General features: G+C 44.2%; 4 protein-coding genes across 4 annotated transcripts; 1 reads left to right on the top strand and 3 right to left on the bottom strand.

Annotated features, from left to right (window-relative positions):
- Positions 1-2,817: 2,817 nt before the first annotated feature.
- LOC137876033 (eukaryotic translation initiation factor 4E-1A-like) lies at positions 2,818-6,440 on the bottom strand. Its single transcript, XM_068715571.1, has 7 exons — positions 6,372-6,440; positions 5,872-5,972; positions 5,575-5,670; positions 5,361-5,424; positions 4,539-4,652; positions 4,132-4,271; positions 2,818-3,936 (listed from the first exon to the last, which is right to left on the bottom strand). Exons 1-7 carry the CDS (start codon positions 6,387-6,389, stop codon positions 3,822-3,824), a joined length of 648 nt encoding a protein of 215 aa, XP_068571672.1. The 5' UTR covers positions 6,390-6,440; the 3' UTR covers positions 2,818-3,821.
- Positions 6,441-7,464: 1,024 nt separating this feature from the next.
- Positions 7,465-12,824, bottom strand: LOC137875719 (alcohol dehydrogenase class-3). Its single transcript, XM_068715193.1, has 9 exons — positions 12,748-12,824; positions 11,932-12,033; positions 11,624-11,765; positions 11,442-11,529; positions 10,947-11,166; positions 8,588-8,848; positions 8,285-8,420; positions 7,769-7,907; positions 7,465-7,652 (listed from the first exon to the last, which is right to left on the bottom strand). Exons 1-9 carry the CDS (start codon positions 12,763-12,765, stop codon positions 7,628-7,630), a joined length of 1,131 nt encoding a protein of 376 aa, XP_068571294.1. The 5' UTR covers positions 12,766-12,824; the 3' UTR covers positions 7,465-7,627.
- Positions 12,825-13,487: 663 nt separating this feature from the next.
- On the bottom strand, positions 13,488-15,985 carry gar1 (GAR1 homolog, ribonucleoprotein). Its single transcript, XM_068715195.1, has 7 exons — positions 15,889-15,985; positions 15,348-15,568; positions 14,829-14,983; positions 14,651-14,710; positions 14,434-14,557; positions 14,114-14,254; positions 13,488-14,024 (listed from the first exon to the last, which is right to left on the bottom strand). The coding sequence occupies exons 2-7, from the start codon at positions 15,541-15,543 to the stop codon at positions 14,014-14,016; spliced, it is 687 nt and encodes a 228-aa protein (XP_068571296.1). The 5' UTR covers positions 15,544-15,568; positions 15,889-15,985; the 3' UTR covers positions 13,488-14,013.
- A 73-nt stretch (positions 15,986-16,058) lies between these two features.
- LOC137875720 (alcohol dehydrogenase class-3-like) lies at positions 16,059-20,046 on the top strand. Its single transcript, XM_068715194.1, has 10 exons — positions 16,059-16,147; positions 16,236-16,268; positions 16,482-16,583; positions 17,135-17,285; positions 17,377-17,464; positions 17,559-17,778; positions 17,941-18,192; positions 18,378-18,510; positions 19,037-19,172; positions 19,765-20,046. The coding sequence occupies exons 2-10, from the start codon at positions 16,251-16,253 to the stop codon at positions 19,817-19,819; spliced, it is 1,155 nt and encodes a 384-aa protein (XP_068571295.1). The 5' UTR covers positions 16,059-16,147; positions 16,236-16,250; the 3' UTR covers positions 19,820-20,046.
- The last annotated feature ends 465 nt before the right edge of the window (positions 20,047-20,511 follow it).

Genomic DNA, 20,511 nt, shown 5'->3' on the forward strand with positions numbered 1-20,511 from the left:
TCACTGAAGGTCCCCTGAAGGTCCCCATTCGGTGAGCGCACCAGTCAGGCCGGAGAGCGCGCCGCGTGTGGCACGTTAGCATGTAGCATGTTAGCCAGAGCCACACCGACCACCTGTCGGGTAATTGTAGGTGTGTTCGATTTGGATCCCAATTAGTGCGCGCTGGGTGGAGCTTAAACCAGGGCTTCATTAACATGGTTTCCTCCACACACCTCATACATCCAGGCCCAGACCTCTCGACACTGGATGGATAGAATGCATGAAATCATCCCCTTATAATGCACATAATTCACTTAGTATGCACATTGGAGGGGGGGTTGTAATCATACAGTATATGCTTGTGAGTCTGGGCTTTGATCCCTGCTACAGCTCAACATGCTCACAAACACACATCAAAGTGTTCTTTGTAATACTGCTTTGAACAGGATGGGCAGCGAGCCCAAAGGCCTCGTCACCGTGGGTCACAGTGAGCGGCAGCATTGAGCGTGACTTACAGCGACACTTAATAGCAGCGTAAGCTAAAGAGCTAAGTGGAACATGACAATTACGCTGTCCTCTTCCTGAGATAACGGGGACCTGATTATTACAATTTTGTGAGACTTTCTATTACTGTACCTACACCCACCTGGACCAGCTGCGACATTAACAAGCCGCTTATATATTAATTCATTTGTAATTTAACAATCTTGAGTGGCAATTTTTATTCTTAATGCACATAATAGGCTATCTCATTTTTACGTGTTATTCTAATGGAGATTGACAGCCTCCTTCTCTGGCAAAAAGCCCAAAAGAAAGGTACACTAGCGAGTGCGTGGGCCTTCAAACAGCTGCATGAGAACTATATGTTTATCCTCGCCATTGCTCATCTTTTGCAACCTAAAGAGAAGGCGCACATTTGTGTTGCTTCTGTCAATTACAGACGTCAGCTCGGGTCAGCGCTTCCATCTGTCAGGACGTCCGGGGGAGGGGGGGGGGGGGGGGGGGGGGTCATGAAAGCCACAAAACCTTGGATGTCAGCCGTTGGCACTAAAAGGTGCCAATCAGAGAAAAAAAAAAGGAAGAAGGGAACTACTTTAGCATAAATCAATACGCAACGGCGCTGCCGATAGACGATTGTGATCAGTCTGCATCATCGTCTTTGAAGTGGCAGGTGGGGGGGGGGGGGGGGGGGCAAAGGAAAAGGGCAGGCCTGCTGTGATTGGTGGAATAAGAACCAGATGATGAAATAATTAGTCAGAGTGTAATCAGATGCATCTGTTTTTACAACTCCTCGATGCAGTAACTGAGATACGTGTCGGTATACGAGCCACATCACGGAGGAAAAAAAGAAATAACGAAATTATCCGTCAGAAGAGGTTATTACATTATCAGACAGTTAATTACATTAACATATTTTATCACATTTTGTTCTTGTAGAGGGACTATAAAACTGACACATAATTGCTTTATGTAACACACACACACACACACACACACACACACACACACTTTCATACAATAAATGGCCAAATAATCTCACTCGTCTGCACCAGGAGGGTATCTGAAAACATCTGAGGCCTGAAGGATTTGATGCATCTGCAGTAAGTTCATTTACTTGATCTTGTGTTACTGCTGAACAGAGGGGAATAAAAACACCGGCGGAAATAAATCCAGCAGGGCAAGGTTTACTGCTCTTCAAACACCCACACTATATGGTTTTATGGTTGGCCGTTTGTTAACAAAATGTCCAAATACCAATTAATCTTTACAGAACTAATTATGAAAAACAAGGTTATACACGAAGAGTGGGTTATTGGCAGTGTGTGTGCACATACACGTGTCTTTGTATCAAGTTTATAGCTGAAGAAATGCAAATAATTACAAAGTTTTTGGATGGTTCTCTTGATTGAGGAGCCTTTACTCACGTGTTTGTAAAGTTTAAGCTCAGATTCAGAGCATCTCAGAGTGAAACCAGCAGTGAAAGCATCTCGGAGTCTGGATCTTAAGTCGTAAAATATCGTCTATGCATTTTATTATCTTTTATGTTTCCATCTACAAAATGTTTAATAGTGGCAAACAGTGGTTTAAATGTCCAACGGAGACAAAATGTCTCCAAAGCTTTCGACAAAGGCCGCTTGTTGTGCTTTGCCACGTGAGCTAAGAACCCCTTAACCTAACAACCGTCTGTGAATCGCTCCTCTAATTTCCTCTCGGTTGTCTCTCGTGTGAAAATGTGCCTTGATTGATCGAGTCAATTACAGGGAGGCTTATTTCAAAAGCAGCGGCGGGGGCTGTGCCGCTATTGCTCTCAAGTAAGCAGTCAATGGATGTCATAGATTACTTTAGGCCCCTATTAGACCAACTGCAATTTGTATCGCCTAATAAAGGCGAAGACCAACTTGGACATAAATCAACCGGCGCTGCTGCAGAAATCCCTTCATCTGGCCTAAACGGGAAGGAAGAGCGAAAAATAAAAGATCCGATTACAGAAACCGAACGCACAACGTCGGTGCGTCGAGGAGAGACGGCGGCGTGTGACGCTCGTCGTTCCAAACTGACGCAAAGAGAACATGTAATTAATGGCAAACCTTCCATTTCTCTAGTGTTGAGCGACTTACAGGCATGAGATTTATTATATATTTCTGTATTATATATTGCTGAGCACTCTATTAGCGTTCATCGCTCCCTTAAAGCTGCAACGTAAAGTTAAATTGCATTACAGGACCGCCACTAAGACGGATTCTTCCAAAACAGACAATATGTCATGATGATGAAACACAATAATCACTTCATAATTAAAACGCCTCGTTTTGAGAGAGCCCACTTCACTGTGCACATTTTATTTGCATCACGCATGTCCTCCATTTACGGGGTATGGCGTTACATTCAAGGCACAGCCCAACACCTCCAAAAACAATTACATTTCTACAAATAAAAACAGAATCTGGAATGAAAATATTGATATTGTGTGAACTTTATCAAAAGCAGCAGATCAACAAAACTGGAACCCAACAGGCAGGTGACCTCGTTTACTTCTACGCTGTACACTAATGTGACTTACAACACGTGTATTTGTTAAACCTCCTCATTGGAGACGTACTGTAGTCCAAATCATTTTACATATACATAAACTCAAACATCTCATACAAAAGTACACGAGCTCCGGTACACAGCTGATCCATCCTGGAGTGAACTGTGTAGTTAATGGCAAATAATGCAACTTCTAAATATTCAGACACTCGTTACGAAGCATAAAATAAATTCCCTGCTCTTACAAACCTGTGAACATCTTAATTTAAACTTCACATAACACATATTGCACGAGCTGTTTTGGGGAGATGGGGGGGTTGAATCACAAAGTGTGGTTTAAAAAAATCCACCAAAAAAAAACAAAAAACATAACGCATACATTAATATTGTAAAAGTGGCATTACAGAACTAACGGAGAGCTTCAGTTTATACCAGATTACAAAATGCTTTACTTTTGTTTTTTTGCCTTTAATATGTGCGTAGAGAAAAGAGTCGACATACACTAAAAAGGGGAGGATAAATTATAGAAGTTCTCCGTAAACATGCAGCTGCATTTGAAAAATGAAACACGGGCATCAAAACATCTTCTACCCATCTTCAGCCCACCACCACAAAAAAAAAAAAAAGGTTCTCAGACGATACAGCGCCGCGTCTGAACATCACACACCCTCGACAGGCGAACAGAAAAAGAAAGCCGTCTTTTATCTCCACCTCCAGCGTCTCTTAGTGGATTAACTCGTCAAGTTACATTCACAGATAATCTACGCTGGCAACACAAACACAAACAGGCTGGTGACTCCGGTCAGCGGTCCTCAGGCGACGAACTTGTTCTTGGTAGAGGAGCCGCTCTTTGTGGCCGTGTCGGCGTGCGACTGGTATCCGATGATCACTTTCTGCGGAACTCCTAATCTCTCCTTATACACGCGCCTGAAAAACAAAAAAAAAAGGCGAAAAGAAATGCATTTTAGCAGATACACACATTCCTTTAACATGCATAATCGCTGATGTTATTGCTATTGCTGCAGCAAACTAGATTACTGAGGAAAAAAATAACCCAACAACGTCTTAACATGAAGGGCTCTAACGGGTGGATACTGTCTAAGTGAGGCTTCTTCAGGTCACCCTATGTGCGTGATGGCGTCTTTGTTTTCGTAGTCCGTGGTCCATATGGCTATTTTGTCTCCTTTGGCTCGGACGTTGATGACGGCGCCGCACACGTCCTCGCTGTGGTCGCCGAACGCCTCGCCCACCAGACACAGGAGCTGCGGGGGGGGAAAACGGACTCGTTAGAGACCGACGGGCCTCTTTCAGGACTCGTCGCAGCAGCAGCAGCAGGAGGAGGAGCGCAGGTGGTAACCCAACAACGTAAAACAACGGCGCCGCTGACGGGGAGCCAGCATGGACCCTGAATCCAAAAGCAGCACAATGGAATCCATTCATTCCGTTGTTCACGCCCGTGCTTCTCCTGCTGCGACGTGACAAAATGTCGTATATATCGGTTAAAAGTGACCGACGGGACCGGAACGTACCGTCTCCAACCAGAACCGGTCCAGGTCCGCTCTGCGCTGCTGCTTCGACAGAGTTATCAGCCAGCGGCCACCCCGTCGGTTCCGTCCGTCCTCCCACATGGGCTCAATGCCATCCTTCATCCACACAAACAGGTCAGAGGTCACAACACTATAAATATATCTCTCACACACACACACACACACACACACACACACACACACACACACACACACACACACACACACACACACACACACACACACACAGAGAACAGCCAGCATACATCCCATCACCACTAGTTAAGATTAGTTAAGTTTCACAGAAGGAAGCACCAGATAACGTTATTAGGGAACTTTCACCACATTGTAGCACAAGAAGCCACTTTTCTATATCCTCCGTTTATAACCGTCTGGTATTATTTATGACAGATGAGAGTCCGGATGCTATTAACACAACGCTTTCCTCATCGGCTCTTTGTGGTCAGCAGTGAAGATGAAGCGCAGCCATTAACTGAAATAAACTCGGTTTTTTTCGATGCCCAGCGGGTGAATGAGTCACCGGTGACGCAGGGTCAAAGTCTAACGAGTGAATCACCCATCAGGCCTCGAGACTTCATGTTCGACACGCTCGGTTCCTTCAGAATAAGATGGCGTGTGCTCCGAGTGGACCGCCATTACAACGCCTTATTTTGGCCAGATGACTTTATGTGTGTTATTTGATCACGCTGAAGAACTTCCACATCGACATGTCCACGGCTGAGACTTTAACGTCTGTGCAGATGTCATAGAATGGATAGAATGTGACATATGATAAAATAGGACGGCGATAAAAAGCTGGCTTACCTTAAACAGAGAGTAGTCACAGCCAGACATCAAGTTACTGGAGAGCTGAATGTGATTGTACAATCTGGAAATGAAATGAAAAATGATTATATTTTCCCCTCCAAAACCAATTTGATCATGCAGTCACACACACACATATACATATACATATATATATATATATATATATATATATATATATACACACACACATAGCGCTATATAATATACTTACGCCCAGAAGTCTTCCACGGTGTCAAATTTGGATATGAGGCGGACGTTGGCCTGCCATGTTTTGCTTTTGTCGTTCTTGAAAAACCAAAGAGCCCACCTGCAGGTCAAAGACGAGTTATTAGTAGAGACTAGCTGCGTGTTTTCCCTCATGACTGGAAGAGGTTCACACATTTTGGATAAATCGGATAGATAGATAGATAGATATATGGGTCCTGAGTCTGTTGTGAAAAGAGGAGGAGGGGGAGGAGGAGGGGGAGGGGGAGGAGGAGGAGGAGGGACTGGGGAGGTGTGGTCTTACTTGTTTTGTAGCGGATGCTTGATGTAGGATTCAGGACTCGTGACCTTTTGAATGATTGTTTCACATTTTTCCTTTTCAGGGTTAGCAGGAACTGAAGTCAACTAGGAAACAAAGACGCAATTAAACCAAAAAAGGAAGAAAGTTTCTCACCTGTGACGACTGCTACCGGCACCGTTATTATTATTATTATTATTATTTCTTGCAAGTTCACAGTTTTAGGTTGCATGATACAGTTTGTGACGTGATTCTCAGTCACGTGTTATTTGGCTGTTCGGAAGTTCCCAGTAGCGCGTGTGTTCTCTCATTCATTCATTCATTCATTCATTCATCCGAGCATCAGAGCTCTTCTCCGGGTATACCGACCGAGTTGTGCACCCGGTCCACACCGTGTTTTAACCGTTAACCGTCTATCGTAACAGTGCATTAAAGCGCGTAGCTTCTCATTAAGTTGAAGCCCAAACAGTGAATTAAGCGGAGCTACTAGTGTGCAGCGAACTCACCACCAGAGCGGTCGCCATCTTTTCTGGAAGTCGCGTTTTTTTTTGTTTTTTTGGCGTGTGTTAAAATACCTGATTGGGCCATCTGGTACTCTGCATGACGCATGCGCAAGAAGAATTGACAACAAGTACACGTTTATACAGGCTGTGTGTGCATGTGTGCGTGTGTGTGTGTGTGTGTGTGTGTGTGTGCGTGCGACACGATCATCTTCCAATTATTGATTATTGATGATATGCATGGGTGGATTATAAGTTATAAAAATAGATCCAATAAATTAAATTATTTTAGTGAAAATGTGTGCAATTGATGTACTTCAAGCAGTATTATAGGTAGTGTACATGTGACCAAACGTGTATATGTTGGCAAACAGTATTCATAACTGTATAACAGCTTTATTGAATTGCACATATACTATGTTATGTTGGAGGCCAGCTAGGAGCGCAGGCAGCATAAAGAATTATTTGCAATTGAGATGCAAAATGATGATTACTGTACTGAATTTGGGGGATTATATTGCAACAGCATAAAGTCAACCTGTGTCTGTATACCACCCCTGTTGAAGTATGTTAGAGGCTTAGTATACTGTTCCCATGAATAATATATAGACATATATTCATCAATGTGCAGGCTGAGTGGAAGCGTTCCCTGATGAAGCTAGTGATCCTGTCAGGCCGTGGTATCTCACACTGTGATGACTTCAAAAGTAAATTTAAGTACAATATATTCCATATTTAAGGATTTATTCAAAATAGTTAAACTGGAATATTTTGTTATTCTTTTATATTGAATTTTGTAAAACATATTCATCATATTGTGTTTCTTTTAATGTGATATTCAGGATCTGATGAGTGTTTTCTGGGTAAACATGATGAGCGTAAAGGCTCGAATGTGGTACTGTACCCGTTATGTAATTAAATGCTGTTTTCCTGCAATGAACTCTTGGAGGAGAGAAGAAGTAAAGTGGGCTGAAGGAGACACGTTGACTGTCCTCAGTGAGAGCAGCAGACACGCGTCTTTATGTATAAATGTGATGTTTTCATATAAAACGTCACATCAGTCGGCAACTGAGCCACAGAAGGAAAAGCAGAAAATAAATCCAATTTCAAAAAAATCTTTAATGACACTTTTTGTTTAAAAATGATGTTCTAATACTGAAAGTTATGTCATCAAAACAAGTGCAGAGAAATATACCAAGTGCTTCATCTGTGTGAGGAGACAGATACAAAGGTCGGACGTGAAGGTCGAGGTTTTAGGCACTTCAGAAGGTCAGCACTGTGCGGATGCTGCAGAGACAAAAACAACAGAATCAACACAACGGCAGAAAACTGAAAAAAAAAGTGAAACAAAGAAAACTGGATCACTATTCCCCCCCGACAGCGCGAGTGAAGTGTTCTCTCACCTCTTCCCGGCATGCATGAGGTCAAACCCCTCATTGATCTTCTCAAAGGGCAGCGTGTGGGTCACAAACTCATCCACCTTCAGCTTCTTGTTCATGTAGTCCTCCACCAGCTTGGGAACGCTCTCCACACTCTTCCACCCTGGGGGGGGGTTAAATGTGAGTTAAATGACTCACATTTTCCATAACTATACTGAATAGAACTCATGTTTCGCCAAAAGCCCTTGGGCAAGGCATCTATTCCCCAACTAAAAACTACAAATAGCTGCTTAAACTTGATTTGGTAAAACAAACAAATGTTCCAGAACCACCTCAAGGCTAATCAAATACCACGACAAACAGACATGGTAAGTTAAGCTCTAGTTTAAACTCTTACTTTCTAATAAAGTTGATGCTAAAAAAAAAAAAAAAAAAGCCAAATTACCCATAGTTGGGTATTTGCAACAGGCTTTAAACTCAGAGGAAGTTGGAACACACTACAGCCATCACAACGAGTAATTATCCAGCAGAGTCAGTCACCTCCGAAGGCCGTGCCCCTCCACACTCGGCCCGTCACCAGCTGGAACGGTCTGGTCGAGATCTCCTGCCCGGCTCCGGCTACGCCGATGATGACGCTCTCGCCCCATCCTTTGTGGCACGCCTCCAGAGCGGCTCTCTAAAATAATTAAAATGCTAATTGTCCTAATTTCTACGAAATTGCCAAGTGGATGCTGCACGCCATCTGCACTGTGAATATCCGCCTCACAACCATGACAACGGTGAATTAACAAACAATGTTTCATACGTGTGTGTGTGTGTGTGTGTGTGTTTAAAGTGGCTCACCATGATTTGCACATTGCCAATGCACTCAAAAGAATAGTCCACGCCGCCGTCGGTCATCTCCACCAGAACCTCCTGGATGGGCTTGCTGTGGTCCTTGGGGTTCACGAACTCGGTGGCTCCGAACTCCTTCGCCTTGTCGAACTTGGCGGCGTTGAGGTCCACGCCGATGATCCTGGTCGCCCCGGCGACCTTGCAGCCCATAATAACGGCCAAGCCGACAGCCCCGAGGCCGAACACGGCGCAGGTGGAACCGGGCTCGACCTGAGCGCGTGAGCAAGAACAGCAAATGTGAGAATTCAAGTGTGACGGAATCATGTTGCATGAAACAAATGGGACAGTATGAGGGAACTTTAAAGTCCTTTAATTACACAGATAGCAGAGATGAATTCTATATTGCACCACGTCTGTTTTTATCTGATGCAAAGATCGTATCATATCTGTAAAGATACCAATAAATGTTTTGGTTTAATTTATAATTAATTGTTTTGAGGGTGAAACTAATGTCACTGCGAAAAAGAGGAAAAAAACAACATGGAAACAAGACACCCGTGGCAACAATTCCTTTTCACATCAGATCTGCATGATTAATAAGGGTGACCCACTTCAGAGTGAAGCTGACAAACAATGACAAAATATTCATCTCCCTCCATTGCACCCCCCGGGGCGACAAAACTTATTCTGCTTAACGAGCTTCAAACCACAACGCTTCAGAAATAAACTCATCTTTTACAAATCAACGTTTTCTCACACGAAGCAGTTCAGCGCGCCTGTGTGTGTGTGTGTGTGTGTGTGTGTGTGTGTGTGTGTGAGAGAGTGAGAGAGTGAGAGTGAGAGAGAGAGAAAGTGGGTTGTACTTTGTGATGTGTCTGGGGCAGATATCTGAGCAAAAATAAATATCTTTTTATTTCAAATAAGTGAGACAATTTCACTGCGTTTGTTTCAAATGTGTCTTTTTCCAGAAGCTTAACTTTTAAAAACGAGGCCTATTTGCAGGCCTCAGCTCGAATAAAGATAAGAAATACCTAATTAATTGTATAAAAAAAAAAAAAAAAAATTATATATTTTTGAGATGAGAAAAATCATGGAACTATCAGAATACATGTTACTGGTTCACATAAGATAAGGATGGAACACAGCAGAACTTGGAAAACTCAAAAGCTCGATCTTGAAAAACAGCACTTTTAGGGTATTGTTTTTTGGAAAGTATGGAAATCCAAGACTTTTAATATGCTGGGCTCTTAGAACAACTGATATAGGCTCTATATACACAGCTATACATAGATACAGTGAAACATGTATGAAATATAGAGCATTTCAAATTAGAAAACTGATCAAATACTCCAAGATTTGAATAAAAAAGTATTTTTAAAATTCAAAAACACTCTATATCACTTCTATGTATCACTCATGATGTTCATTGAATCAATAGACCGAAGATTGGACCTTTTTTGAGTGTTTTAAGCTCTTTCTATGCCCTTTTTAGTTATTTAGTTTAAGGTCAAATCCTGCTTCGACTCTCTGTTCAGGGCTGTATCTCAGCCCCCCCTTCTCCGATTTTCACCATTGAGACATCCTTCGAACCGTAGGAGCCAATAGAATTGCCTGGAATTGAAAGCTAGATGATTGACAGCACTATTAGCCAATAAAGCTCAAAAAGGTCCAGCTCTGAAATCTGATTTGCTGAGCTTCCAACCCTCCCAAGAATCCGAGGAGTGTCGGAGAGACACGAATCGAACGGATTCACACGGCGCACCAGCAGCTGGACAAACATGCGTTGGAAGTACGGAGATATTCCATTTTTTCGCTGAGATTCGACCAAAAGTAAGTACAATATTCGATGAAAGCTGTGTGACTTTTTGTGTTCGAAGCTGAATATCTCTGCGATGGTTTACCGGGGAGAGAAATGGAAACTATGTCCGTAATCTCCGTCAGGCGCTCGTGCTTTTTCATGCTGCATGTTCGTAGGTAGCACGTTGCTAACGGAGTGTAGCAGCCTTTTTCTCCGGTCTGTCCCAGTCATATCGAGTATGATTTATGATATTTTGTTATTTGTTTGCTTGGCTGATGGGAGATGTGTTTGTCTCATGTAGAAGTGACCTAGTTCATGTTGTTCCCAGGACGCTGAGGTTTCTGCAGAACTATAACATCACTATATTCGTTCTTCGTGGGTTCTCTGCCAGTTACTTTTAACACAAAACTCTCTAAGTTTTGATGTACTCTGCGTCCAAATGGGGGACCCTCGGGTGTATCTGGTTTTAATAAGGGCTTTAAATGGGCCGCTGACAATGTCCGGCTCATCCACGTCTCCCGGCGTTAAACCCCCGTTGAACAGCTCTGGCCTACAGCCCGCGACGCTCACCTTGGCGGTGTTCAGAGCGGCGCCGTACCCCGTGGAGATGCCACACCCGAGCAGGCACACTTTATCCAGCGGCGCCTTCTCGTTCACCTTGGCCAGAGAGATGTCGGCCACCACGGTGTACTCCGAGAAGGTGCTGGTCCCCATGAAGTGAAACACTTGCTTTCCCTTGCAAGTGAAGCGCGAGGTGTTGTCGGGGAGCAGGCCCTTGCCCTGGGTTACTCTGCGGGGTGAAAAAAAACACAGGGGAAAAAAAAAAAAAGAGGTTCTTTTCATGTGCGTGTGATGAAACCCGACGGCTCTGCGCTTCAACACAGAGCAGGCTGAAACTAATGATGACGGAGCTTTGATTCGGTTGCCCTGGGGTGGGGCACCTGGGGCTTTGAGTTCAACCATTGAGGTTGAAAGTTCTGCCACGAATAACATATATATTTTTATCTTGAAAGCCTGACGGTCTTTACCAGCTCCAGGTAGCATCAATAAGTCTGACAGCCGTACCTAATTTTCTGGCAAAGGTTGGTCTTGGGATTTTTGCAGAATTTGCATTCACCGCACTGTGGCACATACAGCGGGACGACGGTATCACCTTTGGTCAAAGAGAATAATTAGAAATGACACACACACACACACATGCAAAAAACACAGCAAATTTTCAAATGTGGTGTTCGGCAGCTCCATACCTGGCTTGAACTTGGTGACACCCTCGCCGACGCTCTCAACCGTTCCAGCGCCCTCGTGGCCCAAGATGACGGGGAAGAGTCCCTCGGGGTCACTGCCGCTCAGAGTGTACGCATCCGTGTGACACACTCCCGTGGCGAAGACCTGGGAGGACGGGTGTCGTTTAAAAAAAAAAGACGCCGGCGCCAGAAACGTCTCAGTTACCTTCACGTCTGTGCTAAGTTATTGTCCTGCCTCTTATAATTAAAAAAGAAAAGAACACAAAAGCTGGAGACGATCTCAATAGCAGTCATGAAATGGTTTGGTTTACCTTGATGCGAACTTCATGGGCTTTGGGTGGAGCGACCTCCACTTCCTCAATGGAAAGAGGCTTCCCGGCTTCCCAGGCAACCGCTGCCTTGCACTTGATAACCTGAAGGCAAAGTTCAGTCAGGGCTTTTTAATATGTTCTCAAACAACGCTTATAAAAGTAATTATGTAACTGCAGCCGTGGGTTGCCTGAGGCTTTACAGAGAAAAAGTGTGTGTATATGTGTGTGTGTGTATATGTGTGTGTGTATATGTGTGTGTGTGTGTGTATGTATGTGTGTGTGTGTGTGTGTGTGTGTGTGTGTGTGTGTGTGTGTGTGTGTGTGTGTGTGTGTGTGTGTGTGTGTGTGACACAGGTCCAGCTAGTTACACAAATGTACTTTGCCTCTGAACCGTAAACCAGGCTTATGCAAAGCAGAGTTCCAGTAGTTCTCTGGCGGTGAGCAATCTGCTTCAGTGCCGTGATTAACCCAGTTCAGCTTCTTCAGTTACTGCAGCTCGGTTATGCTTCAGAGTGATTGGTGGCTACAAGTTATCGTTTCAGTGTCCACGGCTTCTTAACTCGTCAGAATTAAACACAGCTCTCTTTGGAGCGTTGCAGCAACTTGCAGCATAGCAGTAGCGACAGGAAAAAAGATCCCTGTTAAGTAACGGAGAGTGCTTCTTTGTGCTCAGTGAGTGCAAGCGAGAAAACGTTGTTGTTTTTTAATGCTTCGGGTGAAATTGATACAACTTTAACGACTCATATACATATATATAATTATAGAAACAATGCATTTGAAATGTGCATTGCGCATTTCGTGGGAAGCGTTACTTACTTTTCCAGCTGTCTCCATGTTCGTTTATTCAGCGGGAGGGGAGGGGGCGGGGCAGCGCGTCTGCCGTAAAGGAGTTTAACGTCCGGACCAATCGGAAACGGAGGACGTGCGGCGCAGGCGCAGAGCAGAGAGGGCAAGTTTCACATGCGGTTTGAAAATATTAAATAATATTTCTTTCAGAGCATATTAAGCAACATTTAGAAGCGAAAGATCATTCTTGGACCCGGAAGTACTTTTACAAATAAATTAGTTTAGTCCTCATTTCTGAGTATACTGAATATGAGATGGTGAGGATATTCATTTAAATAAGAAAATACTTGTCTTAAGTAACTCTCAAAAATCAGTCAGTAATATATATTGCATTTCACAAGACATCCAATAACCTAGTTAATTGAAAAAAATCTTAAAATATCAAGTAATGAAATTTTATGTATAATATATTATTTTATATATAATACTATTTTAATACATTTAATCAATGACATGTTTTAAATCTATGAATATGCAAATACAGAAGTTTCTCTCTCTCTCACACTCACACACACACAAACACACTTTATCCCTTCAGATGATTAATGTGAAAGCGTGTCATGTCAGTGTTGCTGTGTACAGAATTGTCAAACCTCAAATGAATCAATACATAAAACACATTTTCGTTTATAACATTCTCTTGATACATTTCATTCCACTTAGCCGTCTGCTATCAAGACATTAAAATTAAAAAACAACGAAGACACAAGTTACAAAGCACCTTTTAATCAAGGCCGTAAAACAAAACATGTGACAACATTCTGATTATGACTTTACAAAAAAATGGGTATTAAAATGTTTTCAACTAACAGCATATAAAGATTCCCCACATCGGAGGAAATGAATACGCGGAGGTTTGTGAATGTATCTCTTGAAATCGTGGTCAAAGTACAAACAGCCGTCATCGGCCAAACATTTGAACAAAATCAGCAGCGGACATCGACGGGCCTGTTCACAAAAGAGACCCGATGATTCTCCTCATCGGGCCGGAAACGTCCTCCTCATGCTGCACGCAAGCAGACGAATGAACCCTTTAAATAATAATCACCCATCGCATATTCAAAACCGGTACAAAAATAAAACAAAAAGAGGGAAAATCCATTCAAGTTCTTCAAATTTGGAGGCAATGTCTATATTCTGAGTCCAACGGGCCGGACACCGTCACAGAGCGCAGCTGCTTTGCTGGTGTAGCACGAGATGAGGATGACACCGTCACAACAGACCACCGCGATGAGATTATCTCGAACCTGAAAGTGAACCACACAAAAAGAAAAGGTTACGTCACACCAGGACAACAAGCATACTTTAAAGAACAGTGGAAAAAAAAAGGACAAACCTCTGAATCCACGTCCTCCTCCTCCACTTCCTCCTCTTCCCCTGAAGCCTCCTCCACCTCTCCCGCCTCCGAATCCTCCACCGCGACCACCTCCACCTCGACCGCCTCCAAATCCTCCACCGCGGCCGCCTCGAAAACCGCCTGAAACAAAAAAAGCAGAGAATTAACCGAGCCACTCCTAACAAGCGGCGCTACTTTCAATCCACGATAACTAAGACTGACCGCTAACTTCAAAATAAGGAGCAAAGCTGGATGAAATATAAGACGTAGGTCATAAACTACACATTCACCAACAACAGGAGAATGTCGGGTTGCCTCACCTCCGCGGCCACCGCCTCGTCCTCCACCTCTCCCCCCCCGGCCTCCTCTCGGCGGACCCTTCTCTCCCGGCGGCCTGGGGAGGAATCTCTGCAGCGGGAGGAGCTTCATTGGATCTATATAAAACTAAAAAGAGACACGCAATGTAACACACACACACGTGACATGCTTTTTAAAACACACTTCTTTAAAATGCTGAAAAAAACCCATCTTTTATACCTTCTGCGGTTTCTTAAATGAAGACGCCTTCATGTTGTCAGAAAGTTTGACTGAAAAGTACTGCAAGGAGTAGATTATTAAGGAATTAACAGGACTTTGAGCTGCAACAAAGACGGTTTATTCACGTCTTCCACCACAGGCTGGTTCCAGAGACCGAAATTTGAAAAAGAAAGGATACAAATTCCCGGAGCTGGCCGAATATCTCGTCCACCTTCCCGATCTGCTCCTTGTTCTCCAGGTACACCGGGGCGTTGAAGTAGGGCACCTTGTTTTCCTCCGTCGTGCATTTGCACACAATGTCATCTTCGCACGGATGTACAAACTCTCCCAGTCCTGAGGGGGGGGACAACCAGAGGACAGTCAGCTGGGTATACGGGGCTCTAGCGTTGGCTAACGTGTGTTTTTTAGTCAGGCTTTGAACCCTTTGACGTGTGAACACTTGTGGCTACTTGTTTGCATTATGATGGCATGGATGACTTCCAAATAATGTGCTTAGTCCTGATTACTGCATGGATGTTGACATGAAGATTGTTTACGAGTTGAAAACTAATAAAAGTATTCTTTCGTCTATAAACAGAGGGTGTTATTTAAAGCCCGTGATGCCTCAGTGATCAGGTCTGCGGACTGATACAGGAGCTGGGCCCAGCACATGGGTCAGTCAGTCCGCGCCTCATCGGTGCTGATTCTATGATCTTACCGACGACATATTCTGGAGGACCGTAGTCTTGTCTGTTAAAACCACCTCTGCCGCCGCCGCCACGTCCAAATCCTCCACCTCCTCCTCCTCTGTATCCACCACCACCTCCTCTGCCTCCTCCGTATCCACCTCCTCCACCTCGGCTAAACCCTCCACCTCCTCTGCCTCCTCGTCCACCGCCTCCTCTGAAAGACATACTTCTGGGGGGGGGGGGGAAACCTCTGCGAGAAACAAGAGAAGAAGAGGAGAAGTTCAAAAACAAGAAAAGGAGTATAACAACACGTGAACTCCTGGTTGTTTTAAACACACGCAGCTTAGCTAAACCCCGCAGAGAGTGAAGCGTTCACCGAGCTAACATCGTGGACTCGGCAGCGCTGCACAAGTTCTAGCTAACATGCTAGCTTACTTTAAATCAGCTAAACTATACAATTGAGCCGCAATGTCCACCACGAAATCCACCCGTTGTGTGTTTACTCCAAAATACAAAACACACACAGACGTGTATAACTTTACGCGCACACAATTAAAGCAGATTACTCACAAAAGTCGATCGGCTAGCGGCAGCTATTCACTGGGGCGGACTTCCATGCGACGACAACACGTGTGACCGAGAGCTGCCGTAAAGGCGTTCACCAGCGTGCCGAAAGTGTCGTAAAACCACATCGCAAAACCGGTCGCTTGCGTAATATGCAAAATAGCAGACAGTTGACTGTTAAAGACAAGAAGAGGCTGCTCCAGTGACACCGTACAGACTCCGGTGTTGATGTAAAACGACACAAAGTTATTTTTGTGAGACTTTGGTAATGTATTTATTCCTTTATTTGTATGTAAAATGTCTTATGCATGTGTGCATGTTCCAATAATTTGATTATTTTTGTTCAATTGCAGGCAAATCACTCAACGATGTCAACAACAGGTCAGGTAAGAAAATACACTTCATCTGCAATGTATTCTGAGTATAAACTCAGGTTGTTGTTGTTGCTGTTGTTGCTGGACGTTTTGTATACTCTGCCAAGCAGTGTGATATTTAACCCCATTTAAAAAAAAAACAGCTGTCACGTGTGTGTGTGTGTGTGTGTGTGTGTGTGTGTGTGTGTGTGTGTGTGTGTGTGTGTTTTATACATTGTCCCTCAGGTGATCAAATGCAAAGCAGCTGTTGCATGGGTGCCTGGGAAGCCTCTGTCCATTGAGGACGTGGAGGTGGCGCCGCCCAAGGCCCATGAAGTCCGCATTAAGGTCAGCCCGATCGTCCCGAGTTTAATAACTTCCCACAGAGACAAAGTACCCCGAGACTTAAAATGAATACTTGTAGACCCACCTCTTCAGGAAGTGCTACCCTGAGCCTTCCACTTAGCACTTATTGTTTTCATACTAGCTTGTTGCACTTACTGTATTCGTATTACTTAGAGCACTAACTGTTTTTCTTTGTTTCTGCCCTGTACTTTGGCTCTGAGTTATGCTCTGCTTCAGGCTCTTAGATGCTTGTTTGGAAAAGGAGATGTACTTATAGCTTCTGGTGACTAGTAGTTCTTTTGATTACCAATGTTGAATGCACTTATTGTAAGTCGCTTTGGATAAAAGCGTCTGCTAAATGACTGTAATGTAATGTAATGTTGTATTACTCACACGGATGTTACTTCTCATTTTTACTTTGATCATAAGTGCTGAACCATGTGTGAAATGAATCTTACTTCCTCTGTTTCAGCTTGTTTTGGTCGCTAACCACATCCGCTCGCTCAGTGTGATGGCGTGTCACGTGACTCGACTGTCTGCATTTGTTTGTGCAGGTTGTTGCCGCAGGCGTGAGCCACACGGACTGGGAATACCTGAATCAGACCGGAAGCGGGACGAAGTTGAGACGGTTCCCGTTGGTTCTCGGCCGTGAAGCGGCGGGGATCGTGGAGAGCGTCGGCCCCGAAGTCACTGACTTCTCACCGGGTGAACTGTACAGCTCACAACAGGACAAAAACGACGTCACGTGACGTGTGACTCCGGCTCAAGAGGTCTGTCTTGCCTGTTGTTTTCACAGGTGACAACGTCATTCCTCTGTTTCTGCCACAGTGTGGGGACTGTGTTCAATGCCGGGGCCCGAAAAGGAACCAGTGCAGGAAGAACTGGTGATCATTACTCCGTTCACACACGCAAATTTGCTTTCGTGGCGTTTGGCTACTCAGTGTTTTCCCCAATTCCGTTCCATTTTGTGGCTTTCAGGGCGAACGCACAGGTGGGTGTGTTGGCTGACGGCACAAGCAGGATCTCTTTCGAGGGCCAACAGGTGTACCAGTACCTCGGGGTCAGTTCTTTCTGCCAGTACACCGTGGTCACCGACATCTGTCTCGCGAAACTAAGAAGCGACGCACCGCTCGACAAAGTGTGTCTGCTCGGCTGGGATGTCGCCACCGGTTATGGCGCCGCTGCTAATGTATGCAAGGTAAAGAGGACACAGATCTGACAGATTCTGCATATCATAACTTTAATTTTCCACACCAAATGGGCAAAGAGCAAAATGTGTAAAGTCATCATCAGACACGATGAAGTGATCTCTCTAACAGCTTTTTTTGGTTGTCTGACTCCCAAATCGTTGTGCATCCAGGTGGAAAAAGATTCCTTGTGCGCCGTGTTTGGGCTCGGCGCCGTCGGCCTGGCAGCCGTCATGGGCTGCCGGGCCGCCAAGGCGAAAATGATCATCGCGGTCGACTCCAACGCCGACAAGTTCGCGAAAGCCCGAATGCTCGGAGCCACCGACTGTGTCGTTTATACCGAGCCCATAGGGCAGGTTCTGGTGAACATGACAGACGGAGGGGTGGACTACGCTCTGGAGTGTGATGGAAGTCCAGATGTCATGGTGGGTGACAGGAATCCTCTAGTAGGTCTGTGAAGCAGTATGTGCACACAGGTTTGAGGTTTAAGACAAATATGCCAATCACACATTTAGTTTTTACACAATTTGTAATTTTTTTTCACGTTCTAGTTTGAGTGGATGTTACGAATTTGTCAATATACGTTAAAAGGTTCTCTATGTTGCCTTAGAGTGCCGCGCTGGAGTCCACGACAGACGGCTGGGGCACCTGTGTCATCGTCGGGGAGACTGAGACAGAAGCAATGAGCGTCACGGTTGAGAAGCTCCTGATGGGACGCACCTTGAAGGGGACCTATTTTGGAGGTGAACTTTAAAAAAACAAGTTAGTCCCTTCATGCGGAATGCTTCAATTCAACACCGTGCAAAGTCAGCCGCTGGGCCCAATTTCAAGTATTGATTTGTGCTCATTATTGACGAGAATATTCACGTTTAATAAAAGAGAGTTAAGAGGCAGGTAGCTAATAGGATGCAATGCAGCCACACGACTGGTGTTGCACTTTTTAAGGAAGGAAAGAGGACTCGGTTATAATGTTCATATCTGTAAGAGCACAGCTTTGCAGTTATGTACAGGATGTAAATGTGCGCTCAGATCTGATTTTAAAAGTCTGCGTCCCGTTATCTGGATCGTCAAATATGACTCACAGGAAATCACTAAATGAGGCGGGCACAGAAACGCATCATAAAACTAACATCTGATACGCTCTGAACGTCTAACGTATCTGACATCTGTAGAGGATTCAAAGAGGGGAGCGAACAAACAGGAAAAGGTAACGAGGAGGCTCATTAGTGTCTGCTGTGAGGACTCTAGTTTTGTTCTCCTCTTCTGAAGACTGGCACAGTATGGAGGAGGTGCCTAGACTGGTGGACGACTACATGAACAAGCTGAAGCTGGACGAGTTCGTCGACCGCAACCTGCCGCTGGACCAAATCAATACGGCCTTCGAGTCCATGAAGAGCGAGGACAGGTGAGACGTGATCTATGTGTGGCCGCTATTCTTTAAAAGAAAACGTCTTTCTGAACGCGCGTGTGCGTGTGCGTGTGCGTGTGCGTGTGCGTGTGCGTGTGTGTGGCCAAAGCTCTACTCCCCTGAGGCTTAAACGATTCCAATTAAATAGTTTTCCTACACATCGTTTAGTATCTGATGAAGAATTATTGTGCTATTCCAAACAAGAACATCTTGGAATTTGATTCATTCTTTAGAAAATATCAACATCAATCAATCAAATTATTCAGCAATATGATATAAATGTATTGTATATATTATTCTTTATGATATATTGTCTCTGTCAGCTGCAACTAGCCATTATTTTAATTATTGATTAATCAGATTAATCGCTGATCCATAACATTTTGAGAAAAGTCCAAGGTGACGTCTATAAATGTCTTGTTTTTCCCAAAACCGAAAGATATTAAAAACTCGCAAAACACTGGAGAAGCTGGAAACAAAGACTGTTGTTGTTGTTGTTGTTGTTGTTGTTGTTTCAATATATCAATATTTAGGGTCTGGTGAGGTTCAGACTTCAGGTCTCCTAACAATACGTCTTCTGTCTTTTTAGCATCCATACTGTAATCCATCTGTGGGAGGAGACACCTGGCTGCTGTACAAAATGAAGAAGTCACATTACCATGAAGTATTGACATGTTGCGTCCACATGTCTGCGGTGCATTTGGGAACTTTCCTCAGCTGTTTTTCTTAAAAGATATTGACAATTAAAATATTTTCCTTGCTTGACTTTGTTGCAAATGAGCACCTTGGCCACTAGAGGGCAGACTTGTATCACGTAAAAGCTTCTGCCTCCCTGAATACCATCTAACTTTATAAAGACTTCTGTCTGCAAGGAATCTGTGTTTTTAATTCATTATGAAAGTTTATTTAGTTTTTCACAGACTTGATTAAAGGGGAGAAATCACAGATCTATGCAGCGTCTGCAGTAACACAGAGACAATTCATCTCTACAACTGTCACACCTGGCAGCCATACAGTGACTGTGGTCCAGATATCACTGCGAGGTGATAGTTGGAATTACACACCCTTGTATAGAAGGTAAAAGACGCAGGAAACAAATGGCTGAATCTGTCATCGGGCCGTTGGAGAAGTATCTGCTTCATGTGGTCAGGCTTACCAAATTTCGTCCTTGGTAATATTATATATTGATTTAATGGGGAGAGGGGCTCGAATAACAGTTGCGGGCTGTCAGGACAGAAGACAAAAGGTTGTTTGGGGAATGTCTTCTCGGTGAAGAACTGAAATAGCTGTCGAAGGAATTTGTTTTATTGAAGTTACGTTGGGATCAAATGAAAAC

This window comes from Cebidichthys violaceus, unplaced genomic scaffold (assembly GCF_023349555.1).
Source record: "Cebidichthys violaceus isolate CVI_PGR_0920_01 unplaced genomic scaffold, fCebVio1.0.p SCAF_2, whole genome shotgun sequence".
Lineage (NCBI taxonomy): Eukaryota > Metazoa > Chordata > Actinopteri > Perciformes > Stichaeidae > Cebidichthys > Cebidichthys violaceus.

What these genes read in the sequence shown, in the direction of transcription:
- LOC137875720 (XM_068715194.1), top strand. An exon ending in CCCATGAAGTCCGCATTAAG is followed by an intron (nt 16,584 to 17,134) that starts GTCAGCCCGATC and finishes TTGTTTGTGCAG; the next exon opens with GTTGTTGCCGCAGGCGTGAG. An exon ending in ATGGAAGTCCAGATGTCATG is followed by an intron (nt 18,193 to 18,377) that starts GTGGGTGACAGG and finishes ATGTTGCCTTAG; the next exon opens with AGTGCCGCGCTGGAGTCCAC.
- LOC137876033 (XM_068715571.1), bottom strand. An exon ending in ACCGTGGAAGACTTCTGGGC is followed by an intron (nt 5,425 to 5,574) that starts GTAAGTATATTA and finishes TTTCATTTCCAG; the next exon opens with ATTGTACAATCACATTCAGC. An exon ending in GTGACTACTCTCTGTTTAAG is followed by an intron (nt 4,653 to 5,360) that starts GTAAGCCAGCTT and finishes GTGTGGATGAAG; the next exon opens with GATGGCATTGAGCCCATGTG.
- LOC137875719 (XM_068715193.1), bottom strand. An exon ending in CCCATGAAGTTCGCATCAAG is followed by an intron (nt 11,766 to 11,931) that starts GTAAACCAAACC and finishes CCGTCCTCCCAG; the next exon opens with GTCTTCGCCACGGGAGTGTG. An exon ending in TGTCACCAAGTTCAAGCCAG is followed by an intron (nt 11,530 to 11,623) that starts GTATGGAGCTGC and finishes CTTTGACCAAAG; the next exon opens with GTGATACCGTCGTCCCGCTG.
- gar1 (XM_068715195.1), bottom strand. Translation starts at nt 15,543, where the DNA reads ATGTCTTTCAGAGGAGGCGGTGGACGAGGAGGCAGAGGAGGTGGAGGG. An exon ending in TCCTCCAGAATATGTCGTCG is followed by an intron (nt 14,984 to 15,347) that starts GTAAGATCATAG and finishes CCCCCCCCTCAG; the next exon opens with GACTGGGAGAGTTTGTACAT. An exon ending in CATTTAAGAAACCGCAGAAG is followed by an intron (nt 14,558 to 14,650) that starts GTATAAAAGATG and finishes GTCTCTTTTTAG; the next exon opens with TTTTATATAGATCCAATGAA.